Raw genomic sequence first — 12,173 nt, 5'->3', positions numbered from 1 at the left:
GCAGCGGCTTAAGTGGTATTGGACAGATCCAGTGAGGTTTAAGGAAAATTGTTAAAGAATATTATTATTTCAAATTCCCTTTTTCTTCTTTTATAGAATAGTCTGAAAGACTAAATACAGTTATGAATGCAAAGTGATAATGAATGATAACCAGCTTTATAACAAATTTGGGAGATACTTAAGTTTTAATTAGGTTAAATAATGAACATGGGTGATATTTAGGAAGTAAGCTTACTAAAGGCTTTAAACTTTCTTCAGAAAGAAAAAACAAATATTTTCCTGAAAAATAGTAAGAGTATTTACCGAGTATTTACTGTGTCAGGCAGGTATTATTAACCATTGCATGTATATAATCTCAGTTAATTCTTATAATGAAGAGATGCTTTCACTTAGTGAGTGTTCACTTTTAAGCAGGTTTCTGACAAGGTGTGTGCTGGTTGTTAGCGAATTCGGGGCAGGGTACGTCCGTCAGAGGCGGAGTGCCTGCTGTGGCTGGGCATCTTGGCAGCTGCAGGAAGCCGGAGCGGCGAAAGCACACCCAGGAGTTCATGAGGCACAGCTGCCCGTGACCCCCTTATTACTGAGTAGAATGACCTGTGTAAAGGAATAGTTTTGGCCCACAATACAATGATTATGGCAGGGATATCATTATAAAGCCTCATTCATTGTCCTTATTTAAGAAGGCAAAAAGTGTGTATGTCAGAAAAATTTCTTTTAAATACAGAACTGCTTAATGCAGCTCATAATGTTCAGCTAATGAATATGATCTTCATTCATCTCCAAAAGAATGCACAGAGCTGACCTTTAACTTCAAACAAACATAAAACTCAGATATTTGAAGATAATTAGTTATGTCACCACATAATAGAGAAAAACACATTTTTCAAAACAGTAAGTATTTGAGCATTTATCTGAAGAGCTGTGAAATGGTTTTACTGAATCATAGTGTTAGTACTTTAGCAGTTTAGGAGGAGCCTGGGACCTAGAGTTATTCTCTTATTGTAGAGATGAGATTTCAAGCATGAAATCTTAAATTATTTGCTCAAGGACCAGTGTCTCGTTGCTCATAGTACTTTGGAATTATCATAGACAGACACAAAATATCACTCTGTCTAGATAAAATTTTTTGCCATATATTGCTTGCTTCATTTGAATTTATATGCTATTAAAACAGAATGAGAACCGAATATATTAAATTCAGTAGAGGAAAACACAGATATTTAAATGGCTGCTCTCACATGCTATTTTGGGGAAAATTCTTCTTTTGAAAACCATGTGTGAATTTTAAAATATAAGATAAATTATAGTATTAAAGTTGAATTTTGAATTTTTGTTGCTATTTTTTGAATATTTTTTCTTTTATTTTCAATAGTTTATTATGAAAATTTTCAAACATACAGAAAGGTTGAAAGAACTTTAAAGTGAATAGCTGTATACCCACCACCTACATTTTATCATTGATACTTCATTGTACTTATTTTATCATAAACCTGTCCGTCTATACATGCTCCTATCCATCCCGCAATACTTTTAACTTTTTTTGCTTGTTTTTAAGAGGTAGGATACTTTTATTTATTTAAGTATAGTTGGTATACGATATTATATTGGTTTCAGGTATATAATACAGTGATTCAACATTTGTATACCTTACAATGTGATCACCATGCTAAGGCTAATAATCACTTGTCACTATGCAAACTTACCACGGTATTATCATCATTTATTTTTTACTAAGGGAAAATGACCAAATTTAATATACACACGTGCGCGGAACCCCCCCACATAGGTGAGAGAGTCTGAGACCCCACGCGCAGGAGAGGTTCGGGGGCAGCAGTGGAACACGGGGGTGTAAGACAGCCTGAGCTGGGAATGAGGTGGGGGCCTTGTAGGCTTCAAGGGTCACTGCAGGATGAGAAGAGCAGATGCTCAGTAAGTAGAAGTTTGTCCTGCCCTGTGGGTAGGTCAGAAGAGGTTATCTCCGAAAGTCTCTTATTATGGGCAAGACCTCTAATTTAAGTTCTTCTAGGTAGTTAAGGTAGGGGCAGAAGTTTCTCTTGAGCCTGTGGTTAAAGTTGCCTTTAGCTCAAAAGAGTCTGCCTACCACAGAGGCACGTCTTGGGATGACTCATTCTGAACCCTCACAGTTCCCTCCTCTGAGAGAACTTCCCTGGAAGTTTCAGGTCCCAGAAGTTGTGATGGTAAATTGTTCTGTATCTCGTTGAACCAGTCTCGGTCTTGAGAAAAGTTCAGCTCCCTTAAACAGTTGTGCGCATTATTATTGACCATACTCCCCTTCACCTTTTTCACCTGTCTCCCCACCCCTCTCCCTTCTCAGCACCACAGACTGGTGACTGTGTGACCTGCAGGTTTGTCGGTAAGAGAGTTGGGTCGAGAACAGAAGGCAGCTGGAGATAGGTCTGAATAAGAACAGTGTTAGGTAAATAAAAAGAAAGGATTGAAAACGAGGTTAAAATGAGGGAGACAGAAAGGAGTTAAAAGTAACTTATGTGTCCATTTAGTTTTAAAAGGTTTTATTTATTTTTAGAGAGAGGGGAAGGGAAGGAGAAAGAGAAAAAATAAAAACATCGATGTGTAAGAGAAAACTCAATCAGTTGCCTCTTGTATGTGCCCCGACTGGGAACTGAACCTGCAACCCAGACATATGCCCTGACTGGGAATCGAACCCTCGACCTTTCACTTTGCGGCATGACACCTAACCAACTGAGTAGCACTGGTCAGGGCTTTGTCTATATAGTTTTACTTATACATTTCCCCTCTTTAACCCCCATCAGGTTTTTTTTTTAATTTTGAAATGAATTATACATAAATCAGTGAGTATCTTTGGTACTAGAAACCTGACAGTAGCTGCCAAAGACAGTTTAATTTTTCATACATCAGAGGGTTTGGAGATAGTCATAAAGTACCCTTCTCCCTTCAGACACCTTACTGGACAGCTCACAGGCTGAGAATCACCAACTCAAACATGTTACTCACAAACATAGATGTGGCAGTTACTGAGTTTGTCAGCTTCCGCAAATATATGTCCTTGATATTGTTCACTAGCTTCCGATCCTTAAATAACAACTATTGCTAGTGTCATTCAAACTTGCTCTGCTTGTTATAGGGCAATTTACAAGAAGATTGTATGAATTGGAAAGCACTTTTTGCTTGGGTCAGAAGTAGCTGGTAATGGGACATTACTAAAGTGTCCTTAAAGTTTTTGAACTTGAGGATCCCTCCTTTACTCTAAGACCATCTCTGTCTCCCCAACACAAAGGTAAAACTTACACCTTATGAGAAAAACACCCGAAAGTACAGGAAGAAATAAAAATAAAAATCACCTAAAATCTTACCTTCAGAACCACTCACTCTGACCTGGTTCTAGGGGTGTTTGTGTAAATATACATATAAATTAAAATTATGTGTGATTACTTTAAATCAAAATGAGTTCATAGTAACTTATTTTTTCAATTTAACAGTATGTCTTGAACCTTCTTCTAGAAAGCATCCTCTGGCGTGAACATTTGGGTTGTTTCTGGTGTTCACCGTTGTAAACAACTTGAGATAAATCTCGGTGCCCGTGTGGGGAGTGCGGCAAGTTATCCCCTCCCCCTCTCACCTTGCCGAGCACCATTAGTAGACTCAAATTCCTGAGTACAGCATTTCTGGTTTGATTTTGAAATCGTATGCTGAAGAGAATCTTTTTGGTTTCCTGTAATCTTTGCCTGCACATGACTTCAGTCTCCCCTGAGCATTTCGTTGCTGGCATCACTGAGATCTCGTAGGTGACCTTGCTGCACTAATGAGGAAGAGTTTCTAGGAAGCACTTGTTAAATACTGACTGCTCACCTGAAACTAATATAAAATAATATTGAATGTCATCTGTAATTGAAACATTTTAAAAAATGCAATTAAAAAAAATACCAACTGCTGTCATGTGACCAGAATATTGTTGCAGCTGGATGGCCCCGGCCGGGGAGATCAGTTGGTTAGAGTGTCGTTACTGTGAGCCAAGGTTGGAGCTTTGATCTCCACTTGGCACGTACAAGAAGCAACCAATGAATGCATAAATAAGTGGAACAACAAATCAATATTTCTGTCTTTCTCTCTTCCCTCTGCATCTTCCCCCCTCCCTCTTGCTCTCCCTCTCCCTTTCTCTAAAGTCAATAAATAAAAATTTTAAAAGAAGAATAATGGAACTCGGAACAGTTTTTTGAATTGTTATATTGCTTTATTGTTTTTATTCAAATTAATATGTTATCATTGAAGCTAATTAAGAGACTAGCTCTTGCTTATCATATTTCTAACCTCAGACTTACTGATCTGTGCAGAGGGTTCTAGCTCAGACTTTTCGCCTGTCCTTCATGACTTTGTAATGCTGATTTCTATTCCCAGTAGACAGAATGGTAAGTAGAGCAGAGTTGGTTGTCACTTAGGCAGTTCTGCCTGGCATTCTCTTAGGAACAAAACGGGCTCCCTATACATTATCACCCCCTCCCCCATTTCCCTCTTTTGTTGAGAAGAGTGATCAGGAGGCAGTCTTCTATAAAGACTGCAGATAAAGTCCACTTGATTTTGGCCACAACTTCATACTGCACACTGTATACCCATTTTAGGCACTGGGTATATACTGGTGCTACTGCCTCAAAGGATCTTACAGTTTGGTGACCAGTGAGGTCAGCTGGGAAAGTATGGCTTCCTTCTTTTTTACAGATGTGGAAACTGAAAGGAAGTGACTTAGTGAATGAAGGTCATTCCACTGCTTGGCGGCAGACCTGGGACCTACACCCCAGTGCTCTCATTCCAGGTCCAGCAATTTTTCAGAAATAACCAGGTGTCTCTTCTTTTTCAGAAAACAGTGTATTATGTTAAAGGTCAGGAATACTCATTGAATATGCTAGAGCTTTTAATAGATTATTGTTGGTGACAGGGAATAATGGAAGTCGAAATGTGTATTTTAACCCACGTGTTCTGTTGGGTTTCCGTTACAGTCAGGTGACACACAGACTTTGGCACAGAGACTGCAGCTCCGGGTGCCTTCCATGGAGTCTTTGTTTCGAAGTCCCATCAAGGAATCTCTGTTCCGATCTTCTTCTAAAGAGTCTTTGGTACGAACGTCTTCCAGAGAATCCCTGAATCGACTTGACCTAGACTTGTCTGCTGCCACCTTTGACCCACCCTCTGACATGGAGAGCGAGGCCGAAGACTCCCTAGGGAATTTGGACAGCGTCAACAAAGACCAGCTGATTCAGGGCTTGCGAAGAATGGAACGAAGGTTGCATAGCTACAGAGGAAAATATTCTGAGGTAGGAGCATAACTTTTTTGTCGGAAGGAAAATTTCTGCCCCTTGTGCTCTAATTCATACGAGGTTTTACTGTGGAGCTTTTACTCCTGTGGTTGGCTACACCGTTGATTCCATAGATGTGCTGGTCACTAATGGTGGGTCATCTGTGGCACTATCTCATTAGTGACTTGCAGTGGTACAGCAGCTCGGTGGCAGGGCGCTTGGTGAAGTTTTGGAGGTTATTGTCCGTAGCCTTCTGGTTCTCACATGCTGTGCCCTTCTGCTTGGACACCCGTTGCAGAGTTACCATCTTTCCTTCTAACGTCCTCTCCCTTGTTTATCCTCTAAGTTTGGTGCCTCTAATGTGACCTCTTCTGCCAACCGGACTTTCATTATCACCCCAGTGACGTTGCAAGTGGTCTGATGTTCGGACACATTGGTTCGCTCTCATTGTACCTACATCTAAACTTTGCCTCAAATGAATCTTCTAATGTCTAACCCCCTTGAGGATGACACTCTCAGTTTGGTCAGGAGGAGAAGTAGTGCCTTTTCTGTCCTTCAGCGACACATCACCTTCCCTCCAGGCTGAGTTGTATTAGTTGTCCTCCCCATCCTGTGCGGCTGAAACAGTCCTTCGTGAGGAAAACCCTTCTAGAGCAAGTTGCCCATGTTTTGTTTGTTTGTGTGTTTTTTACAATGCTCAAATGTTATTGTCTTACCATTTTGTAAATCAGCATTGTAGTTCATTTTAATTGTTGAATAATAAACTTCAAGATTAATACACACACACACACACACACACACACACACACACACATATATATATATAAAGTTAGCCATAACTTCTATTTCTAATTGTGGCTACAAAATGGGTAGTTTTACCCTGCACCCAAAAGAACAAAAAAAAAAACCCTAGATGAAATATATAAAGTATCTTTTAAAAACTATAAAATACTGACAAACTAGGAAGGAATTATTAGGCTAACATCTATTGGAACCCAGAAATGTAAACAGGGTGTGAAAGCCATGTATCTCATGGGGCACTTGTAGAGTCAGGCAACTTTTTCCTTTAAAAATATTTTCTAATTTTTATCTTTAATTTTATCAAAGTAAATAAAGGTCTTGATTTTTATTGGTCCAGATTTATTTATTTTCACAAACTTATTCATGGCTTTTATGTTTGAAGCTAGGACAACAGTTTAATTAGTACTTAAGTGCGTAAGACACTATGCATTTGATATTTATGGTGCCATTTAATTTTGCATCATTGCAAAGTAGATATCACTTTGTGAAGTGCTGTCAGCTCTATTTTGTAGAATAGGGGTTAGAGCAGGGGTGTCAAACTCATTTTCACTGGGAGCCACATCGGCCTCGAGGTTGCCTTCCAAGGGCAGAATGAAATTTTAGGCCTGTATAAATGGAACTACTCCTTAACAGTTAAGCAAGAGCGCGGCATTGACCCCGGGTAGAAACAAGGTGTCAGGTAGAAAAGATGCCAGGATGGATAAAACAAGGTGGAGGGCCAGATTCAGCCCACGGGCCTTGTGTTTGCCACCTGTGGGTTAGAGACTCACAGAGACTTCATGGTGGAGATGAAGGAACTTGCTTAGTTGAGGTCATATAGGTAGCAGTTGACAGAGTCTGCTTTGATTCTGTGTCTGCCCGGTGGTTTCTGCTAGTCTGTGCCGCCTCGTGAGGGTAGAGTGATACAGCTCATTAGGGAGAAGAGTCCAGAATAGACTTTGCCTTTACCTTTCCTCACCTGTCTGGTCTTAAGGTAATAAGAAGTTGAGGGTCCTTCTCTTAGGCAGAATTTTTTTTTTTTTGTATTGTTAATCTGTTTTCGAGGCAACTTTCATTGATAACTGCCTCTTCATTCAAGGGATCAGTAGAGGCATTTAGGGGCGCGGAGCAGCTTCCCAGGGAAAGCGGCAAGGCGCAGCATAGGGGAGTGCTTCCCCTTAAAGCTGCAGCCTGTCTCTTCAGAGACCTCTGGCACTCCTAAAGTAAGGTCTGAATAATTAACTGGACCCATGTGCTAGCCTTCAGATAAGTAATGCTCTGCAATTTACAGGTGTAAAAGATTTGTTAATTCATGCTTTCGTCAAGTTAGGCTAGAATGTTTAAATACCCTATGTAGGTTAAGTGGTCAAACATTTCTTTAGGGCCTGAGTTACCAGTTTTCTTTTTTTTTTTTTTTTAAAGATTTCATTTATTTATTTTTAGAGAGAGAAGGGAGGGAGGGGAGAGAGAGAGAGAGAGAGAGAGAAACATCAATGTGCGGTTGCTGGGGGTTATGGCCTGCAACCCAGGAATGTACCCTGGCTGGGAATCGAACCTGGGACACTTTGGTTCCTAGCCCATGCTCAATCCACTGAGCTACGCCAGCCAGGGCTACCAGTTTTCGTCTGTTGGTCATGAGTTCTTTTCCTCAGAGTTTTTACACAGCTATAGTCACAGATCCTTCGGCCAGAAGAACTTTCAGAGATGAATTACATGGTCAAGCGAAACATCACCCGGAGAGCTTGTTAAAACACGCAGTCCTGTGTCTCCCTGCTCTTCCTCCCCCAGCTCTCTCTCTCTCTCTCTTAAATCAGTAATTGGTTTATTTTATTTTATTTTTTTCATAAGGCAGTTCCATTTTTAATTTTGGGGGGGTAACTCCATGCTGCTTTCCACAGTGACTGCACCAATCTGCACTCCCACCAACAGTGCACTGGGTTTCCCTTTTCTCCGCATCCTCGCCAGCACTTGTTGATTTATTGACGGCCATTCTGACAGGTGTGAGATGGTATCTCAGTGTGGGTTTCATTTGTATCTCTCTGATGGTCAGTGACATCGAGTGCCTTTTCATGTGTCTGTTGACCATCTATCTGTATGTCCTCTTCTGAGAAGAGTCTCTTCAGGTCCTTTGCCCATTTCTTAATTGGACTGGTTGTTTGTTTTTAATCTTTATTGTATTTTTTTTCTCATTACTGTTTCGTCACCTTATACTTCCCTCCCCCTAGCAGTCACCACACTGTTGTCCAGGTCCATGAATCCTTTCTCCATTTTGCTCAATCCCTCCACACCCCTAACCTCCCTCTACCCTCACAATAGCTGTCATCCTGCTGTCAGTCTGGGGTGGGGCCCAAGAATTTGTTTCTAGCAAATGCCCAATGCTGTTGATGTTGCTGGTCTGTGACTACCTTGTGAGCTGTCTTCTGCCTTTAGGCAAGTTGTCTCTAATTCCCACCTGTGAGTTAGGCACTGAAGTTTCAGGAGGCACGTGCCTAAGGTGAAGTCAAAAGAAGATTTGCTATCTTTCTGTATAGAGTTGAGTTTTCCTTTTATTTTTTAGAAATATATTCCCTATGTTGTTTAGCTTGGCTGTATATGCATCTAATTAGGTTGAATTTGTCCTATATGAAAGGATTCTTATGATACATTTTTTGACTTTCAGAACAAGATGTTTTAGTGTAGTTCAGAATAAGTAATTGCATTTAGTTAGGAATGACAAATGTTATTGATGACTTTTTCTTCATTTCAGCTTGTAACAGCTTATCAGACTCTTCAGAGAGAGAAGAAAAAGCTACAGGTAAGTGATTTGTTGGCTGTGATATTGATTCATATGTAATTTTAAGATTAGAAAGGATCTTATGGTAAGATAGTTCTATCCTCACTGGTAATAATTTTCCATATGGTAAAGTGTTTAACCTGCTTTACCATTCATTACTGGTGATTTGAGAGAGAGAGAGAGGGGAGGATTCCAGAGATTTTACCTGGTAGGGATGGGCTTCCTTCAGTTTTGGATCCCTGCAGTGCCTAAGCAGTTTGGCTGGAAGGCATGTTTGCCTCTTGCAAGCATGTATCCTAGCATCTCAGTCTGCAGGTTGCATTTTTGTTTCAGTAGTAAAGAGACATGTAGCCTTCAAAGCTTTCCCTTCTGTTTTTAAATATCTGCAGACACCTGTTTCTTATCATTGTATCAGGGTCCAAACCCAAGCATCCTCTATTCTGTTTCCTTTGGGAAGCTCTTGGTTAAGTGAGGAGAGAGGAAGCTATTATAGCTCTTCGGGTGACCCACCCTGGCCCTACTGTGTCATCCGGTTCATGGGCAGAAATTTTCCACTGTCAGTCACATGTCAGAGCTAAAGGGAAATATCCATTCTACTTTGAATGGTGCTATCATTGTGCTGTTATTTATAAAATACAGTGTTGTTTTTTATAGTAGAAGTTATTTAAAAGTCTAGCATTTTGTGCCACTTAAAGATACTAACCAAAAGTTATAAAATTTGGTCAACTTAATTAATTTCCCTGTGTACATTATTTAAAAATATTTAATGTGTCTTAAATATTAATCTCCATTAAGTACATTACATTTTATGGCTTTGGTATGTAATATCAGAATGGCAACATTAGTTATTTATTGTGGATTTATTGTTCTAATTGTAATGTGTGAGATTATTACAAATAGAGTTTTTAATTTTAAAAAATATTTTCTAAAATGAGTTATATAGGAGTGGGGAATGGTTCTGGTTTAACCCTCAAAAAGTCATCTCATTCCTAAATTCTGAGGGTATGTTAAATTGTCTGGATTTTTATTCTAGGTGTATGTGTTTCTACCATTAAGTGGCGATAGAGAATTGTGGTTGTGTAGACCCAAATATAAAGGGTATTAGAGATAAAAATTCAATGATTTTTGCTCTTTTCTGTATGTTTGTATATGCCCACATCTGCATGCCTAGAAACCTCTTTATTAGACAAATATCCTTTCAATATAGACAATGAACTTAAAATTATAAGTACTGCCAACACTATTACCAGTGCTATTCACACTACCTAACATTTTTTCAGCTCTTACTGGGTGCCAGGCATTATGGTGTATTTAGTCCTTAAACCTCTCCTGTGAGGAAATGAGGAAGAGACGCAACTTGTTCATGGTTGCCCATCTGTCAGAGGTAGGGAGGAGAGCCGGGGCCCCTTCCTGGCAGTTAGACTGCAGGGCGTGTGCTTGGAAAGAATGCGCTGCAGTTTTTCACCCTTCTCAGCATTGCATCTTCCTGCATTTAACGTTTGTGTATTATACCAAACAAAGCCCGTGTTCGTGGCCTTCAGGGGGAAAAAGCCTTTGGTTTTGGTTTTGTTCACTTACAAGGCCTCACAGATGCAATCCAGTCACACTCCCTTGGGCCATAAGCAAACCATTTGCCCACCTTTGTCTCCGCTTTTTGTTGTTAGTCTGCACAGGCCAGTGAAGATTCAGATCCCCCCCGTTTCTTGACCTCTCTGTATTTATATTGTATAAGAAAATACAGTTATTTTGTTTCCATTGACCATAACTTTTCAGATTTAATTTCGTAACTAGTGAAAGGCACCCGTTTCCTGGTCCCCCCCACCCAGGAAAGGATGAATCATTTTATCTTTTAGTATTACTCTTTTAGTTTCTTGATTTATGTATGATTACTAATTTAGCAGTCTGTAGTTCTCTTTCAGTTTTCTTCTGGACATTTTTTTTTAAATATAGAAAAAGATTTTTGTGTTTAAGTCATACCAAAAAAACCTCTCTCAAACAGGCTGGTAATTGACTTGTTCCACACTTACAGGATACAGTGAAATAATTAATTTGGAATTTGATGTAACTTAAATTTTTTTTTAATTTTTAAAATTAATATACAGTGAAACTGACTTTTGTTTGGTTTACATGTGGCTTCTGTAAGCACTACCACAGCCAGGATGCAGAACAGGTCTGTAACATCACAATTTAACTTTTAACACATTTTCAACATGGCTAAGCCTTAACATTCTCAGTCCTGTTCTCCATCCTCACGTTATTTTTGGATAAGCGGTTGTAATATTGTAAAAATAATTATTTTTGACTCGCTTTATATTACTATGCCAAGCAGTTGTTTGACCTAACTTTATTTTTTATTTTAATTAAAGGATATATTGAGTCAGAGCCAGGATAAATCACTTCGGAGAATTGCAGAATTAAGAGAGGTAAGTTGTAGTGACTAGTACTTTGAGAACAGTAATTAAATCTCTCTCCCTTTTTAAAAGAATTTATTTATTTTTGGAGAGAGGGGATGGGAGGGAGAAAGAGTGGGAGAGGAACACTGATGTGAGAGAGAAACATTCTATCAGTTGCTTCTCTACCAGAGACTGAACCTGCAATGTAGGCATGTGCCCTGACTGGGAATTGAACCGGTGACTTTTTGCTTTGTGGGGTGATGTCCAACCTCCTGAGCCACACCAGTCAGAGCAGTAACTAAATCTCTTACTTTTATCAGACCTTTTGTTTATGCTGGAATAGTTTCACATGTACTTCAGTAGTTATACTAATAGCTCACCAGCCCAGTCCTACAAGATCAGAGATCAAGTCTTACAGTTTTTATTTGTGTGGTTTTCCTCAGATATGTATGTGTGTATATATACATAGTTGCTGGAGTTAGGGAAATAGGAATGTCTTACTCAGCAATAGAATAATATCATTTGCCTGCGTGAACAGTCAGTGGCAATGTCCAAGGCTAAACTGTCCCTTCTGTTAGGTATTTTGGGCTTCTTTTTGTTTTTCCTAACCAACAATCTTTTTGGTAAAATAAAACAAAAATTTTGTTCATTATAATTCTGGGGGGTAAATTTTACAGTGAAGTCATAAAACAGTAGAGAAAATCTTGCCCCCAAATCTATAGCTTGTATGTATATGGTGACCACTATTGTAACCACCACCCAAGTCAAGGAACAGAATACAGCCAGCCACCCCAAAGCCCCCTATGTTGCCCAGCCCAGCCACAACTTTCCTCCTTTCTTTAAAAGTAACTGCTGTCCTGACTTTTGTCGTACTTCGTGTGTCTCTTTGGTTTTATCACCTAAATGTGCCCCCAGACACTACCATCCTGTCCACATAAA

General features: G+C 39.5%; 1 protein-coding gene across 3 annotated transcripts in view; it reads left to right on the top strand.

Annotated features, from left to right (window-relative positions):
* Nucleotides 1–12,173, top strand: part of GOLGA4 (golgin A4) — a 91,589-nt gene that overhangs the window by 17,733 nt on the left and 61,683 nt on the right. For all 3 annotated transcript variants that reach the window (XM_045856517.1, XM_045856519.1, XM_045856518.1), the window contains 3 exons: nucleotides 4,992–5,306; nucleotides 8,815–8,862; nucleotides 11,208–11,264. In XM_045856517.1, the coding sequence (XP_045712473.1) occupies nucleotides 4,992–5,306; nucleotides 8,815–8,862; nucleotides 11,208–11,264 (420 nt within the window). The remainder of the gene's footprint in view (nucleotides 1–4,991; nucleotides 5,307–8,814; nucleotides 8,863–11,207; nucleotides 11,265–12,173) is intronic.

This window comes from Phyllostomus hastatus, unplaced genomic scaffold, assembly GCF_019186645.2.
Source record: "Phyllostomus hastatus isolate PE091 unplaced genomic scaffold, TTU_PhHast_1.1 phas_scaffold_129, whole genome shotgun sequence".
Taxonomy (NCBI): Eukaryota; Metazoa; Chordata; class Mammalia; order Chiroptera; family Phyllostomidae; genus Phyllostomus; species Phyllostomus hastatus.
The sequence above is the reverse complement of the archived record's forward strand: the minus strand, read 5'-3'. Positions and strand labels throughout refer to the sequence as shown.